The sequence below is a fragment of the Acanthisitta chloris genome, unplaced genomic scaffold, assembly GCF_000695815.1.
Source record: "Acanthisitta chloris isolate BGI_N310 unplaced genomic scaffold, ASM69581v1 scaffold4671, whole genome shotgun sequence".
NCBI lineage: Eukaryota > Metazoa > Chordata > Aves > Passeriformes > Acanthisittidae > Acanthisitta > Acanthisitta chloris.
Window position 1 is genome coordinate 19,257 of NW_008654239.1, and position 17,860 is coordinate 37,116.

General features: G+C 43.7%; 1 protein-coding gene across 1 annotated transcript in view; it reads right to left on the reverse strand.

The window, feature by feature from the left end:
• LOC103810504 (dedicator of cytokinesis protein 1-like) overlaps positions 1-17,860 on the reverse strand; it is a gene marked incomplete at both ends in the record, with an annotated part of 39,241 nt that overhangs the window by 14,569 nt on the left and 6,812 nt on the right. The window contains 5 exons of the mRNA XM_009083405.1: positions 3,909-4,028; positions 9,170-9,260; positions 10,691-10,731; positions 14,207-14,363; positions 14,556-14,641. Of these exons, the coding sequence (XP_009081653.1) occupies positions 3,909-4,028; positions 9,170-9,260; positions 10,691-10,731; positions 14,207-14,363; positions 14,556-14,641 (495 nt within the window). The remainder of the gene's footprint in view (positions 1-3,908; positions 4,029-9,169; positions 9,261-10,690; positions 10,732-14,206; positions 14,364-14,555; positions 14,642-17,860) is intronic.

The window sequence follows — 17,860 nt, forward strand, 5'->3', positions numbered from 1 at the left end:
TGGCTGCCCCAACCCTGGCAGTGTTCACAGCCAGGTTGGCTAAAGCCTTGAGCAACCTGCTCTGGTGGGAGGTGTCCCTGCTCAGAGCAGGGTATTGGGGCTGGATCATCTCTAAGCTCCATTCCAACCCCTTAACATTCCATGATACTACATAAATACTGTATAAAATCACACCTTATCCTTATCAAGGACACTGAGTGTTCTTTGCCTTCAGGAGCTCATTAGCATTGCCTAACACCAACTGCTCCACACAGGATTTCATCCCTCCATCATCCCTTTGTTGCCATCGCTGTTTTCCCTCCAGGTCCTGGGATATTCTAACCTACCAATTTCCAGGAAAGCCCTTGGATTAAGGGCTTTGTTGGAAATCACAAAGCCTCAGGAAAACACAGAGAGAGCAAACACTTGAGAGCAGTTCAAAGGGAGGTTTACACTGCTGGGATAAGCACCAGGATAAGGCTTTTAAGGGCAAAAGCCAAGAGAGATGGAGATGAGACTGGAAAGTGCAGTGCAGGAAGAACAATCATCTAGGAGAGAAAACAATGCCTAGGCTAAGGAAACACCTTTCACTGTGGAAACAAGGAGCTGAGAAGAGGAATGGTAAGTGTTACTAACGAGGAATCAGATCCATAAAGAACACTAAAATGCTGAAGTTGTAGTTGAAAATGCTCATCCACCACAGGGCAAAGGTTTTTTCAACCTTAAATGTTGCTCAGCCTTGAGGAAAGTTGGGTTAAGGACCGAAAGTCAAATATAGGTTAAGAAAATATAGATATAAAAAAATACAAGTGAAATAGGTATAAAAATATAGGTAAAAAGGTAATATGGGTAAAAAGTATAGGTAAAATAGGTATAAAATAGAAACAAAAAGGTAACATAGGCAAAAATATCGGTAAGATAGGTAAAAAATATAGGCATAAAAGGTAATATATGTAAAAAACAAGCTGAAGAGGTATCAAAAATAGGTATAAAAATGAAGATGAAAAGACAATATAGGTAAAATACTAGGTAAAAGAGGTATAAAAATAAGTATAAAATATACATTAAAAGGTGATATAAGTAAAAAAATAGAGGTAAACATTGGCATAAAAATATAAGTGAAAAGGTAATGTAGGCTAAAAAACCAGGTAAAATAGGTATAAAAGTAGGTATAAAAATGTAGGTGAAGAGGCAATATAGGTAAAAAATTAGGTAAAAGAGGTATTAAAATACAGGTTAAAAGGTAATACAGATAAAAATAGGTAAAATAGGCATAAAATAGGTATAAAATATAGGTGAAAAGGTAATATAGGGAAAAAATATAGGTAAAAAAGCAAGTTTTCTAAGATAATAGATTAAAAGTAGAAATGAAAGTGAGGAATCTTCTTGAGCTACAAGTCACCTCTTGTTGACTTTGTGGGAAGAGGAATCAAACTGGTGGGATGAACCCAGAGGGAACTGCCAAGCAGAGACACAGCTGAACAACTGTGGTACAAAACCCCTCAAATTGGGTTGTGCCCTGGTAGACTCTTCTAAAAACCCACAGCAAATACTGTTTTGGGTGAATTACCGATCATGGATAGTTAAAGCAGCTGCTGGAAAACATCTGCAAACTGCACAGGTAAATGTAAGGAGCTGATTTACCTTAATGTCAGAACATCCCAAATGAGAGGATTATCTTCATTCCACAGTGGAAACCTCCACTTGAAGCTTCCTGACATTTGAGCCTTCATGTAAGATGAATATTCTCAGTGTACATTGATTTTTTTATTAGCCTTTTCATTGAATAGTATGAAAAAATATCACCAACTTGAGTGACCAGAAAATAAGAGAAGGAATATCTGTAACTAGGAAAAAGAGCACTCTGGAACGAATCATCTCATCATACACACAAATCACACAAAAGTGTGGTGAGTATGCAAAGAATAGGGATAAATAATCACAGGATGGTTTGTGTTGGAAGGGACCTTAAAGACCATCTGGTTCCACCTCCTGCCATGGGCAGGGACACCTGACACCAGCCCAGGTTGCTCCAAGCCCCTGAGCAATAACACCAGTGATCCCTTTGATATCATTCACCAAAGATGTTGAGAATAATAAAGATTCAGTTGGTTCCTCTAACAAGGAGGAAATGGGCAAACATAGCATTCCCTGTGCTGTTTCTCTTGGAAGCTGCCAGAGCTTTCTCTCACTTCTAGCTGCAAAATCTGACCAAATTAAGAATGATTACTCAGTCTGACAGGTCTCTGGATGTGGATGTTGTGTGAGGGAGGTGGCACAGAAAGCACAAGGTATACAACAACTAGCAGCAAGTATAGAACTTCTTCAGGAGGGGAAGGGAATAGCCTGGAGCTGTGTCAGGGGAGGGTTTGTTTGGATATCAGGAGAAGGTTCTTCCGCCAGAGGTGTTTGGGCACTGAACAGCTCCCCAGGGCAGTGGGCACAGCCCCAAGGCTGACAGAGCTCAGGGAGTGTTTGGCCAATGTTCTCAGGCACAGGGTGGGATTGTCAGGGATGTCCTGTACAGGGACAGGAGTTGGACTGGATGATCCTTGTGGGTCCCTTCCAACCCATTCTGTGGCTCTGATTTTGCCTGCTGGGTGTATAAAGAGATCATTAGTGTCAAGAGATCAGAAGGGCACAGCTTTCAGGCTGTTTTCTGTAGAGATGTAAAAGATGCTGCAGCTCTTAATTTACAGCTGAGACTCAGTGGCCTGGTGCTAGGAGGGACAATTCCCACCACTTGCTTACCAGCACCATAAAGGCCTAATGGGAAGCCATAAAGACATAAAACCACCAAATAAAACCAAGAGACTTCTGCCTTTTCCTTTCCAAAGTATTGAAATAGACTTTGCAACCTGTTATGACCCTAATTCTAACGAGATTCTCCTTATCCACTGGTAAAAGGTTAGTAAAAGCTTCTTGGGCAGCAGAAACTACTGTCCCTGTGTAAGCACCAAGACACCTCCACAGCCCCTCAGTCACTTGGGAGCACTCTAGAATCACCATTTTTATCCCAGTCTAGGATTACTCTTTGCACAATTTTTATCCCAGTCCAGAATGACAATATTTTCAGCATCACTGATGAACAACTTTAAAATATTGGATTAAGTCATAAAATTTGACTCTTTAAGCAAAGCTTCTATCAAAATGAGAGAAACTATAGCTTCTAGAAAACTATATAGATAGAACTGTAACCTGTATAGATAGAAACTATAGTTTCTATCCAAGTGAATCTGTGATTCAATGAAAATACTGATCTGATTCTACTAAAAACTTGTTTGGAAAACAAACTCCTATTCCAGTCCTCTCCCAGGAAATGCCATTTCTGTTTGCACTATATTGATGCAACAAAGATTGCTCTGAAAACCCCAAGTTTATGGTTCTGAAATATTCTGATAGGGAGATCTCTACTTCTGTATGAACTATTTTGTGTACGAAATATCCAAACTCTGATACAACCCTGTCTACCACATCAACCTGCAACACCAGAACTCTCCCCTTCCCACCCTGCAGTGCCAAGTGCAAATCCCTCCTGCATTAGAAGATGCAATTGCAACGAAACATCCTCATCCCAGAATATTTATGGTCTGAACCACAGACATCCCCTGGGGGAATGGTTTTGTGCACACAAGAAAACACAAGGGGAGCTGAAGGACTGCCTTAGCTATTGGAAGTGCCAGAAAAAGGTAGTCTCCCCAGTTCCATGCATCACTTTCTTATTGACTCCATGGCACCCTATGCACATCTATTTACCCTAACACAGCAGTTATAAATGTACTATTGATTTCTTTTGACTCCTTTTTAGTATTAGTATCTTCAAGTGCTTCCTGAAGGTCACTGGATGCAAACTATGTTTACTATTTCATTTAGAAGTCAGAGGGAAAAGCCATGAAACGTATTTGCACTCTTTTTCCTTCCCTTTTTACCTTGCCCTTGTCGAAGTAATGGATAATTTCCTGATAGAGTTGATCTTTCAGCTGTCCTTGAGTAGCAGCTTGGTAGCCATCCCGCTGGGTAAGATGTGCTGCACATGCTTCTTCTGACCACTAAATCATGCAAGAAAACAGGAAAAGAGAAAGCAAATGAGATATGTCAGTAAAATGAGGCTAAATAAAACAGAGGGTTTTGATTTCAAGAAGAGGAAGCACAGCTATGCACCAACAAAGAGGTTTCACTGCAGTTGTGCTCTTTGATTCCTTGGGCACAAGGACCATTTGTTTGACTGCTGTAATTGGAGGCTAATTAACATCCATCAGCTGGAAGGAAGCTTCTGGAGGTGCTTCCTCTCCTTGGTGAGTTTGATGAGCCTGACCTTGGCCTGCTGATGGGTACAACCCGTGGGGGACACAGTGAGCACTTGCAGTTCATGTTGAGAGAAGCCTTGAAGCCAAGATACATCCACACAAAAGGGAAGGGCTGCAGGCAGGGAAATTAGATGTCTAAAGCTCACAGAGAATGTTTGAAGGCATGGAAAAGCACAACTACCTTCACCCAGCCTGTCTGCAATTAGTAGCTCTTGCTCTTCCAGCAAATGCCTAAAGGGGCAAGGCACAGATGTCAATCACAGAGTCACAGAATTTAAAGGTTGGAAGTGACCTTAAAGATCATCTTGTTCCAACTCCCTGCCCTGGGCAGGGACACCTCCCACCAGAGCAGGTTGCTCAAGGCTCATTCAACCTGGCTGTGAACACTGCCAGGGTTGGGGCAGCCACAGCCTCCCTGGGCAACCTGTGCCAGTGTCTCACCACCCTCACAGGGAAAACTTCTGCCTAAGATCTAATCTTTCATTTTCTCCCCATTACTCCTTGTCCTGTCCCTGCAGTTCCTAACACAGAGTCCCTCTGCAGCCTCCCTGGAGCCCCTTCAGCTTCTGCAGGTTGCTCTGAGGTCTCCACACAACCTTCTCTTCTCCAGGCTGAACAGCCCCAACTCTCTCAGCCTGCGCTCATAGGGAAGATGCTCCAGTGCTCTGATCAGCTCTTATCAGCTTTCCTCCAAAACCTGCGAGAACTGAGCAATTCCCTACATCCTTCTCCCTTGCACCTGCATGCCTTGGTGTCCAGTGAGCAACAGATGCAACTGAAACCTCTGTACTCCAGTAATCATATCACCTCTTCCTCATCTCCCTTTTCTCCTTCCACTAACATTCGCCACGACCTTCCTGGGGATGAGACAACACCAGAGCCTTTTCCCCAGATAGGACACAAACTAGAGCCTTCCCTCCCTGTCTTTTCCCAAGGCCAGCAGGAAATTCATTTCCTTAGAGACTCATAAACCTCTATCAAACTAAAACAAATCCCAGAACTCCATCAAACCAAACAAAACTTCTCACAGACTGAAAAAGAGACAGGGACAGGTACTCCAGTCAGACTTGTTGCATTAAGAGGTCAAATAAATAACCAAATAAATTAAACAACCGTTCAGTGTCTTCTGTGAAAGTCCAAGGTATGAAAGGAGAAGAATTCCCACTGAACTGAGTGGCAGAACTTGCAGAGACCAGTAACAGATTCATTCACAGAATTACTGCCACATCATCCAGTTTTGCCTCCTGTATCTTACAAATTTCACCCAATTACTCTTAATTTTGGCTAAAATGTTTGTGTTTGGGTCATGGAGACAACTTTAACCACCTTTCACCACAAATCTGAGCAGCACAAACCCCATGGAGCCTGCAATGCTTTTTCAGCATGCCATGAGCCTCTATCTCCTGGTAGTCTGAACATCTCACTCCTGACAAAATGGATTAAAAACACAACCAAAGTCTCTTTTCTTGAGTGTGCTCCATCAGCTTGCAGTGATCTGGAGAGCACAGTGGTGGCTCTCTCTGCACAGACACTGCCTTCCTGCAGATTTAAAGGTGAGACTCTCACACACTCTCAGGCTTGACCTGAATGTGATCCCATTAAAACCAGAGTGATGGAAAATCTGCCAGTGATGAGTGTCATTGAGTCCTGTCCTCCAGGCTTGACAGACACTCAACTGCTTAGTTACACACACCTCAATACTGCTGCTCCTTGAGCAGTACTGAGCTCCTCCTCCTGCTAACTCCTGGGAGTAACAGTGAGTTCCTCCTTCCCCTGCTAACTCCTGGGAGTAAGAGGAATTTAGATAGACAGATGGATACACTTCTAGAAGAAGGTAATTCCAGACTATAATGTAATCATACTTATAAACAAACATCCACTCAGTGATGACAACCTGTGACAAATGCTCCCCTGGTATTTGCCATCTTCTATCACTTTGCCTTTTAGGAAAATTTGATATTTCATCCCAGTGAATTCAAAGGGGTAAATTAAGATACTCATGTGGTCTCTGAAGACATTACACTCTCTAAGAAGAACCCAAATTGGCTAAACTCTAAGGTCATATAAAGTATATTGAGCACCAAGGTAAAGGCATAACAGGTAAAGTTTGAGTGGCTTTTTATGGCCTGGTTTATCCCATCACTTTTCCAGCAAATGCAGCACCTGTGGAAGGGAATGAATTCTTTATCTTGTCTAAAAGGTTCCTTCATGGAAAGTGTGATGAGCAAGTGCTGCACAGTTTGGTACTGCTGCTTTATGTCCCTCGTGGCAATGAGAGAGACGTTTAGAGCCACAGACTCAGCGAGCTACTCACTCCAACTCCTGCCCACAGGCAACGACTACACCGGTCCTGACTGAGATGTCACAGGCATCTCCTCATGTTGTCACCTCTCTGAGACATGTCTCAGCACAGAAAATTCCCTTACCAAAGGACTGACTGTATATTTCTTCCCTGTGAGGTGCTGAAGCACTGGCACAGGTTGCCCAGAGCAGCTGTGGCTGCTCCAAGTGTTCCAGGCCAGGTTGGATGGGGCTTGGAGCAGCCTGGGCTGGTGGGAGCTGTCCCTGCCCATAGCAGGGGGTGGAACTGGATGACCTTTAAGCCTCTTCCAACCAAACCACTCTGTGATTGTGTCCAGGCTATGTCCAACAATCCCTCCTATTTTTAACCCTAAATAAAGCTATCGGCTCAGTGCTTTTCCACTCCAGATGAATCTTCCTGATGTTTTCTTGTATAATAACCCTCCAATTATTTCAAAATACAGTAAGCACCTGTCAAAGAATCTTAATTTAAATTGCACATGTGTAGTCTGCATCATATTTACCCTTACTATGTCTCGGATGCAGTTTGCCCAGCTCTGAGGTATGAATAAGTACAGAAGTATTTCATTTAACACCTTGCACTGTTCAGCTTCTCAAAATAGGCATTTTACACTTGCATTTCACTTGGGATTGCTTATATTAAATTGAATCAAATTAAAAGGGTTGCTAAGAACAATTGGCTGCTTAGAGTGAGACAAATTTCCTTTATGAAATGTGGCACCATTAGCACAGCTGCTGTAATGAAGGATCCCAGATTGCTTTGGGTTAGAAGGACCTTAAAGCTCATCGTGTTCCACCCCCTGCCATGGGCAGAGAACCTTCCACTAGCCCAGGAGGATGCAATGCCACTGCCATGAGCAATAGATCAAGGGGAAAATTAAGTTAGCAGTCATTCTGCCCTCTGTTCTCTCACCCACTGAGAGAAAATACTTCCTCACACAACTGTGGGTGCTGCTGGCCCTGAGGGGAGTGGAAAGAGATCCAGGACCCCCTGAGGGAGAAAGACTTCACTGTGGGTGATGAAATGTGACGAAGGCAAATGGGACTATGGCAAATGCTTCCAAACACACTGATTCTTATCAAACTTCAATTTCTGCTTCTCCTATTAAATGTTTTTTAAAATTAAACACAACCCCCCCTTGAATTACAAATTCAGTGATGACTTGGTGGTATTAACCATGTGATTTCATGACACAATGATCTGCTGGTAGGAGCAGCATCTTTCTCTGGGATAACAAGGGGAACATAGTTGGTATCTGCTCCTACTACAGTGACACAATCACATGTTGGAGCCAACATCATCTACCCAGAAGGTTTCCAGTGGGTTTTCCCCTTCCTTACATTTCTGGCTGACACTGGAGAGTGTTAATGCTTTATTTCACACACTTGCTACAGATGAGATGTTATTGATATATATTGCAGCTTGCACCAAAACATTTCTTGAAGAACAGCAATGCTGTTGTGTCTGTTTAAACATGCCATAAATGCTCTAACATTTCATTAAACTCAATGCACCTTTTCAAGGCATGAAATTACAAGAAAAGCTGCTTGAATCTCTCTCATTTCCCCAAATCAAAGCTGAATCTATTACAGATCCCCAGGAGCACTCGAGAACAGGCTCCAGCACTCCCTGGTATTGCCTTTGCACACAGACTGCGGAGAGCTGTGGTTAGATGCTTCCACACAACACAGAGTCTTGATATTTAACAGAAATCTAAACCACAGCTTTGCAGTTTATAGTTTCTGGTGCTGACTTGACCACACTTCACAGAGACACAGAATCATTTAGGCTGGAAAAGATTTCCAAGATCATCAAGTCCAACCTGTGACCATCACCACATTGTCAGCTAGACCAGGGCACTAAGTGCCATGTCCAGTTGTTTTCTGGACACCTCCAGGGATGGTGACTCCACCACCTCCCTGGGCAGCACATTCCAATGCCTGACAGCACTTTTCACAGAGAAATTCTTCCTGATATCCAGCCTGACCCTCCCCTGGCACAGATTGATGCTGTTTCCTCTGATCCTGTTCCTTGTTCCCTGGGAGCAGAGCCTGACCCCACCTGGCTGCACCTCCTGGCAGAGATTGTAGAGAGTGAGAAGGTCCTTCCTGAGCCAACTCCTTCTCCAGGCTGAGCTCCCCAAGCTGCTCCTGGTAATCCAGACCCTTCCCCAGCTCCAGTGCCCTTCTCTGGACACCTCAAGGTCTCTTGCCATGAGGATCCAGAACTGGACACAGCACTGGAGAGGCCTCACCTGTGCCAGGTGCAGAGGAATGGTCACTGCCCTGGTTCTGTGGCCACACTGTGGCTGGTACCACTGACCTCTTGCCCACCTGGGCACATGTCCATTCATTTCAGGCCAAGATACACTTCTGCCACACACTACTGTCAGCATGTTGCTTTCCTCCATGTATTAATTACACGTGCAAACAACCAAATCACCAAAGCAGCAGCACAGAATTGCGAATCAGCTCCAAGTGCAGAAGTTCTGGGTGACAAACTCTACTCTAGGTTACTGCTGACATGATTTTCCAAGCCTGTGATGTGTTTTGGGGCTCACCTTCAGCAGCTTTGCATGCAGGAGTAAGGTGTAGGCAGCTTCAGTGTAGTTATCACACTCCTTGTGCAAGTCACACAGCTTGTACAAATACCTGCCAGGAGTAAAACAATGGTGTTTATAAAAGGTTGGGCTTCAAATGCTACTGAACGATTTACTTGGCAGATTACAATGGATCAAGTCCTACCTTCAAACAACTAAGCATTTGTGGGATGATTTAAGGCCCTTTATTATACATTTCAAATAAACATATAATCTATATGACAAATATTTAAATAAATATAGTCCTTTATTACTAGCTAGACAAATATTTCTGTGTGCAGACAACACTTAGAACCATTTGCATTTCCACTGTGTTCTTTTTCCAATGCACACTCATAGCATCATGGAAACATTAGGGCTGGGAAAGACCTCCAAGATCACTGGAGGTCCAGACTTTGAGCCAACCTTTGACCAATCACCACCACATCAATGACGTGGGGTGAGTAATGAACCCCATAGAGATGTTGTGCAAGGGATATAGAACTCTAATTGTTCAGCCATGGAGGGAGAGAAGTTTTCTTCTCTCAATTCAGTATCATCACACCTCTGGCAGGGGATTCTCTTCATTTGCTTGTTGACTTTTTTAGTGACAATTGAAAAAAAAAAAAACCCCAACAAAACCCCATTCAAATTTCATTTTGAAAAAAGCCACTGAAAATCCTTTCAACTTGTATATTCATTAGGAGTTTGTTAACAGAAACAGGAGGGAATTTAGGTGGGGATTACCCAATTTGTCTTTATAGAGGTGCTGAGCTGAGGAGTACAACTAAGAACTTCTGTGGTTGTCCACAGTTATCCATCCTGTCCTTCTCTTTTCTTTTTGCAAACTAATAAACCACTAATTAAAACCATTTAGACAACAGGAAATGAGTCCACAAGTGAAAATTCTTCCAGAAAAGGTAACAAGCACCTGAGAATAAATTAATGACCAACATTTAGATACCTAAAACAGCATCACAGTCACAAACTTCATCACTTTAGCACAATGGTGTAGCCAATTGTAAGCCAAAGCACAACTGGAGGAGGAGGAACCCTGAGGTTTACAGAGAGCATAAAGACAGGTTTACTTGGTGTGAAAACAGACTTTGAAATGTTCCCAAAGCTTTAAGCTTAAAATAAGCCTTAGTAATGACATTATTGCAGAGTTGTTTTGACCCCAAGTCACATATTTTGCACCTCACCAGGAGGCAACATTAATTCCTTGCTCAGTTTTCTTTTGACTTGTTTCTTTCCTTCATGGAAAGAACATTCACTCCTGAGTATTTCAGTGCTTGCTGGAACAGGAGTGAAGGAGCCAGACAAAGGGGACAAAAGCAACGTCATAACTCAAACTTCCAGCAGTCTGTTCACAGTGAAGATAAGCTGAATGGCTTAGGGTCCAGTCAAGGTGTGGATTTCCATTACATTTCCTCCAGCCCCCAAGTGACTGCTCAATGAGTCCCCCCCAGTTCCCCCCCAGGACGTCAGGCAGTTAGTACAAACCTTATGTACATTTCTTCCCTCTCAATCTCCTTGTAGAAATTCTGTAAAAAAGAAAAAAACCAACAGGATTTCCTTACAAACCCTTTGATTTCAGAGCCTGCAATACACACAGAACACACTGGAAATTAACAACCTGTAATGGCATAACATCAACCTCCACGTGGCACAATGAGATTTGCCTCCAGTGCTGGGACACGAGTTACTTAACTCAGAAGTCCAATGCTGTGAGGTTTCCACGTTGTAGAGGATTAGGACTTCTGCCTCACTGCAAAGGTTAAGAATTTGCAAGAGCAGCACTGCTAGAGGTTTGCTTGTGGCATCTGCAAGTCACAGGTCATTAACTACTTTCAGCCAAAAATTTCCTAATACACCAAAAAAGAAACCCTACCTTAATTTTTAAGCAACAGTTGTTCCATGGATTTAAAACTCTGAACCTCAGTTGGGCAATACATCATCTGCTCTGGAATTCTAATAGTTTCTTTGGAAATAAAAAGTTAGATTAGTGCTATTTATCTTGTTTCCTATGCCTCACATTAGCATCTCTCTCCTCTCGCTGCCTCAGGCCTCGAGATAAACTAGTTAACAGTACAAACATTGTAAATGCAGGAGATGATAAACTGGGTGAGATATTAAAGGCATTTCGGAATCTAATTTCAAGTTTGCCTCCAAAAGTTAAAATATACATCTAAGAAAACAAAATACAAAGAAATTTCTCCTTCAGTGAATTAAAACATGTTTCAGGACTGAATTAAAGCCGTTTGAGGAGCCACTAACAGACAAACAAGTGCAGTAGTAAGAGATGGATAAACCCAATACAGAACTGTTCTCTTCAAAGAGAAGTGGAATACAAGACAGAATCCACATTTCAGAGGGAATGATGGGCTATTCCATGGATAAACCATTCCAGGTGGTGTAACTTCTCACTGGGTTTGAGTTCAACTCAAAACACTGAACCACATGAACAATTTCTGCTGTTTTCTCCTACTTGTGTTCTGTTTGATTATTTAAAGTGGAAGAGATTCTGAGTTAGGTGGATCCGTCATGGAAAATCATTTTATCCTACTGCTCTGCCCTCCTGATGCAGTTCAAGAAGCAACATCAAATCAACCAAGGAGGGAAGGTCTTGGAAACACGTCACCACTGACACATGTTCTGTTTCTTACAGTTCCTTCTCCCCAAGGAACAATCCCTGCTCCTGCCCCACCTTCGTCTGCAGGTCCCACATCCACCCTGGGCAACCTGTGTCAGGGCTGGACAACCTTTCCATGAAGAAATTTTCCCCAATATCCAATCTAAACCTTCCATGACACAACTTGAGGCTGTTTCCTCTCCTCCTGTCACTTGTTACCTGGGAGCAGAGAACAACTGACCCACACTTAGCTCCAACCTCCTGTTCAGGGAGATGCAGGGAGTAGTAGGGTCCCACCTGAGCCTCCAGGCTCAGCCCCCACACCTCCATCACCTGCTCCTCATCACACTTGTGCTCAATCCCCTTCCCCACTAGAACTGATTTAAATGCAAATCAAACCCTCCAACTTAAAGCTAGAGTCAACACAGACAAACTGAATCCTGTGAAAGCCTCTGCATCATTAAAGCCCCAATTAAGAACTCCTGGAGACCTCAGGTGGGAATTGTGCTCAGTATCAGCCCTGGGGTAGATCTTTGCAAGGCCATGAATGCCCCTTCAGGTGCCTGGAGAATGATGAAAGGGCTGAGTTGGCCCTGGAGGGCAAATGGGAGTTTAACATCAAGCTAAAGGTTTAAATCATGACTGCTGCAAACCAAGGAAAACTCTGCCCTGTGATGTTTTCCTGCCTCTCCCGTGGACTCTGCTTCTTCTTCCGTGGCAGCTTCTGTGTGGATCTCCCGTGGTGATTGAACCTGACAGCAGCAAATCACCCACAAAATTCATCATCTGCAAATGCTTGAGAGATTCAGCTGCCAAAAATCAGCATCAGGAGATGATGCTGGAGACACTTGGAGAAAACAAACCCAACCCCCAAGTGTGCCATGGATCCCCCATAGTTGGGATGGTGAGAGTCATTGGGAGGAGACTCCCAGAATGACTACAAAGAGAAACCATTTTACCTTCCTGAGGAAATTTTCCCAGTTTTATAAACTGTTGTCACATTTTACAGCATATGGTGGATGTGATTTGTTATTTCCTGTCCTCCTTGTGTGAACTGGCAGGATTTTGCAACACAATTCAGCTCGGGAGGACGCGCTGACCTTTCTGCAGGCAACCAAACAGCACTTGCTACATCAACAGCTGGTGACAACTCTCCAAGTCCCTCCTCTTTTCCCATCTCCTAAACATTCTGATGCTTTTTGATGTGCACAGAGAGCGAAAACAGACTAAAAATAAATGTCCAATTTCTGATTTGATGTCTCAGTCTCTTCTCCTGCTCTAATGGGCACCATTCTGTTTATGGCTGGCGCAATGGTGTGGTGTAAAGGCTTCACTGCACCAGCCCAGGATGGCTGCACTAAGTGCTGGAGCTACAAACTATTCACTCAGCTCTTTTCTGAATGAGGTCCATCAGCCATAGCACCTAAATGACAAACACTGGCTGTGCCCCACAGATTGAAGCTCAATAAAAGCTTTGCTGACGATACAGGGATGAAAGCTCAGAATTCAAACAGTCTAATATTGAGTCCAGTTGGAAAAATCAAGTCTACTTAGTATTATTTTGGGGGTTTCTAAAAGTTACTTTCCATATGTGCTGATTTTAGGCTTGGAAAAATCTCATTCTCTAATGCTTCCACAAAGGCCACGATGTGTGTGCTGTGGAGACAACTACTGCTTCCAACTCTAGACTAAATGGACAAAGGTTTGAGGATGGAGTAGACAGTCCACAATTTCTGGAACTATGAGGAGGAAATTTCACATCAAGGAGGAAAACAACCCCATTTTTTTCTGCTCTGAATGAAATACGCTCAAATGTCTTCAAAAACGTTGAGTGTTCTGGGTGAGAAGTAAGAAGAATACATGAAAAAACCCTGAAAACTGAGGCAGTAAACTGCACAGAACTCCAACATTCTGTATGCCACAGAATCACAGAATCAGTCAGTTCTGTATGTCAAATATTTTCCTGCATAGACTTGTTCAGACATCAACTGCAAATGCCAATGAACAGCCCTCCAAGACCAGGCCCTGCTACATTTCTCCTTAAACCTTTCCTTAGAATCGACTAAAGAACCAACAACCCATGTGGTCATAGATTTGCCTCCACCGAAATAGGAAAAAAACCCAAGAGCATTCCAGATTTTCATGAGAATCCCTCCAGACACTCTGTCTTCCACAAAGCCTGTGCTGAAGGTGTAAAATTCAGAGTGCAGTCGTCATTTCATGCAATCACAGAATCATCAAGGTTGGAGGAGACCTCTAAGATCATCAAGTCCAACCATTAACCTGTCACTGCTGGAACCCCTAAATCCTCCAGCACCAGATGCAGACACCTCTTAGACTCCTGCAGGGATGGAGACTCCACCACCCTGGGACTCCTCTTTGCTTACCAGCACGTTGACGGTGCAGCTCATGCGGTTCTCCTTGTTCTCATCGTGCATGATGGTCCTGTAGTCCAATAACCTCTCCATGAGGCGAACAACCAGCTTGACAAAAGTTTCTCCACTCTTAGCAAGGTACTTGTGTTTCCTGCAGTGCTCCAAGAGACTGAAAAACCCAATTACATTTGCCTTGTTAATCACAGGCAGGAAAAAACCCCTTGACTCAGGTGCAACTGGAAACACTGTGAATCGTTAACACATTTTAATTACTTCTGGGCCACAAAGTTCATTGTAGTCTAATTGCTCTCTCTCTCCTGCCTTCAGTGTGACATAAATTTTGCTGCTGATCAACACTTACATTTTGTCAAATAGCACTTTGTACTGTTCATCTCCTCGGCCTCCTTCCACTTCATGATCCAGTTTAGTGATGATCTCATTTTCGAACTGCAATTAACCAAAGCAAGCAGAAATAATCAGATGGCAAATCTTTCACTTTATTACTGCAGCCTCGATGCTTCACAGATTGGTTGGGTACCTCGGTGAGACGTTTAGCCACTCTTGGAAAGCTTGAGTGGCTTGAAGAGTCTGCAGTCTCTGGTTTGAGACTGAGCCACGATCATCTTCTGCCCTACAAGGACTTCTGGCTGAGGAAATTGTTGGTTGTGTTGTTAAATGAAGTGTAAATATTTGCATTATGAAAAGCTAAATAAGGAGATTAATGACATGAATGAGGGCAGGGAAGAAGAAGAAGGCACAAAGGCAGGGACAGAATGTCCCTTGCAATAATGGTGAGAGCAACAGAACTAGCTACAGAAGTGCTGAAAGCTCTGGAGAGAGGATGGGTAACACCTGGGGGTGGAGAGCTCAGCCAGGTGCACACCCCAACATCACCAACACTCCTTGCAGCTCACAGACAGACTCAGAGTGGGACACAACTCGGTACACCTGTTGATATGTCACTGCATAAGGGAATGAAGTCGTTTCAAACAACCCAAGAGAAATTTTATCTAGGCACTGAGAAAAGAATACAAACTGAAGTGGGAATTAGAATATATTTTAAACAGGGTAACCCCTTGGATTGTTAATCACAGAGGGTTTTACCTGTTGCTGCTCCATTCCCTAAGGGCCCAGGTTAGGAATGAATGTGAACTGTTAATGCAGGATCAGTTCAGTCACCTAATTCCTAATTCTTCATTAAATAAGCAGAGACACCACAGGATTAGTGGCACAACTTCTTGTCCTGAGCCTGGAGATTCCAGTCTGTGATGGTGCCGAGCAGCGGAGCCTGGGGAGCTGGGAGGGGGTGGGAGCTTATTGCTCAGAGTGGGAGTTTATTGACAGAACTGTTGTCATCAGGTTTCTCCACTGTCACTTGCTTCAGCAGTCCCTAATGACTGTGAGGAGAAGCAAAGGGACACCACCTGCACAGAACTGAGTGTCCTAACATTTGGTAAATGTCAAGAGATGTACTTTGCATCTGCAGTTAATATTGACAGCACAGAGCGTACAAATGGAAAAGGAATGGGCTGTCTGGATCACAGAATCTTAGAACATCCTGAGCTGGGAGGGACCCACAAGGATCATCAGCCCAACTCCTGTCCCTGCACAGACACCCTAAAATCCCACCCTGTGCCTGAGAGTGCTGGCCAAACACTCCCTGAGCTCTGTCAGCCTTGGGGCTGTGCCTACTGCCCTGCGGAGCTGTTCAGTGCCCAAACACCTCTGGGAGAAAAATCCTTCTCTAATATCCAACCTAACCCTCCCCTGACACAACTTCAGGCCATTCCCTGGGTCCTGTCACTGGTCCCGTCCCGCAGAAGTCAGTGCTGTCCCTGTGCTTCCCCACTTTCAGCTGGGAAGAGAAAATGGGTTTTCTTAGTCCACTGTGAAATTCTTCCTGCATTCTTCCTGCTTTGCTAAGAAAAAAACCTTTTTTAGGGAGAAATACATGTTGGTGTGAAGGATTTGCTGGATAAATTGCGACAGTACCAAAATACTCCTCTGTGGTAGGACAGGTCAGAACACCTTAACAGTGTGCTTCCCCACTTTCAGCTGGGAAGAGAAAATGGGTTTTCTTAGTCCACTGTGAAATTCTTCCTGCATTCTTCCTGCTTTGCTAAGAAAAAAACCTTTTTTAGGGAGAAATACATGTTGGTGTGAAGGATTTGCTGGATAAATTGCGACAGTACCAAAATACTCCTCTGTGGTAGGACAGGTCAGAACACCTTAACAGGCCCAACAGCAGCAATGTGAAAAGCCACAATCAGAGCTAGGATATGTTTTTTCTTTCCCTTTCCAAGTCTTCCCGGCATTAACTGCAGTAATATTCATAGAATCACAGAATAATTTAGGTTGGAAGAGAACTCTGAGACCATCGAGTCCAACCATTCCCCCAGCACTGCCAAGGCCACCACTAACCATGTCCCCAAGTGCCACATCCATACAGCTTTTAAATCCCTCCCAGTAAGGGTGACTCCACCATGGCCCTGGGCAGCTGTGCCAGCACTGGATGATTCTTTTAGTGAAGAAATTTTTCCTGGTTGAGGAAAGAGAGAAAGAGAGAAAAGAAACTCTCTGCTCTGAGCTCAGTGACTGGAAGACTTCATGGCAAGAAATGGCAGAACATGTCCTACTCTCCTACTGCTCAGAGGAAATCCAGGATATGCACAAGTCAGTGCTGAGAGCTGCCAGGAGACCTGAACTACAGGTTGTATCACACACACAGTGCTAAACCCAACCAAAGCCCAAACAACTTGTCCAGCTGAAAGCAACTTTTACTATTACGTGTGACTGTTTTACAGCTGAAACACCAAACCTCAGGCTAAAACATTCCAAAGGTGCTTCTGCTTCCCAAATGATCCACAAACCTCAAAGGTCCTTCCATTCAGCCTCCCAGGTGGTGCAGGATTAGTGCCCACATCACATCAGGCCAGCTGTGACTTGCTTAGCTGAGAACATCTCCATGGTTGGATGCTCACGTGGCCTCTCTTGGCAACCTGTCCCACTCCCACACTACTTCTCTTGAGAAGAAATGAGGTGGAATTCAGTCTGAATCCATTATCAGATGAGAGGGAAATGAGGAAAGGCAGAAAAATACAATCCACCCCCTGTCAGAAGCAACCACAAGCTCAAACATGTCCCCACAGTACGAGAAGGTGTCAAGTAAAACACTGAAGCAACACAAAGATGAAACACAAAATTCATGTTCTCTAATGAGCTCGGAAAGAAACTGACTTTCCCGACCCATGTGAAAAATGACACTTGCTGCCAGCAGGAGCCTTTAGGTGATGCATTTTGCAGCAAGTGATTACTCAGATAGAGAAGAGTGATTACATTTGTCATGCAGGATATTCCTGATATCAGTTTGACTCCAATTTCTGTAAATCCAGGCTTTGTTGGGCCATTTCCCTAATGGTTCTCTTGGGTCCAACAGAGCTAAACTTGTGGCACTTCTGGGGTTTTAAGGACCATTAACAGTATCTCTGCTCCTCAGTCATCCTTGTTGCTCCTCATGGCATCACTGAGATGCAGATCATGCAAGGCAGATGGATAAATGTTATTTAACATCAGTTAAAACTCCTTCTTTGGCCTTTCCACAGAGGAATGAATGTTTTATCAACACAACTTGAGGTCTATGGAGCTTTGGAGGTTTAGCATCTTCCA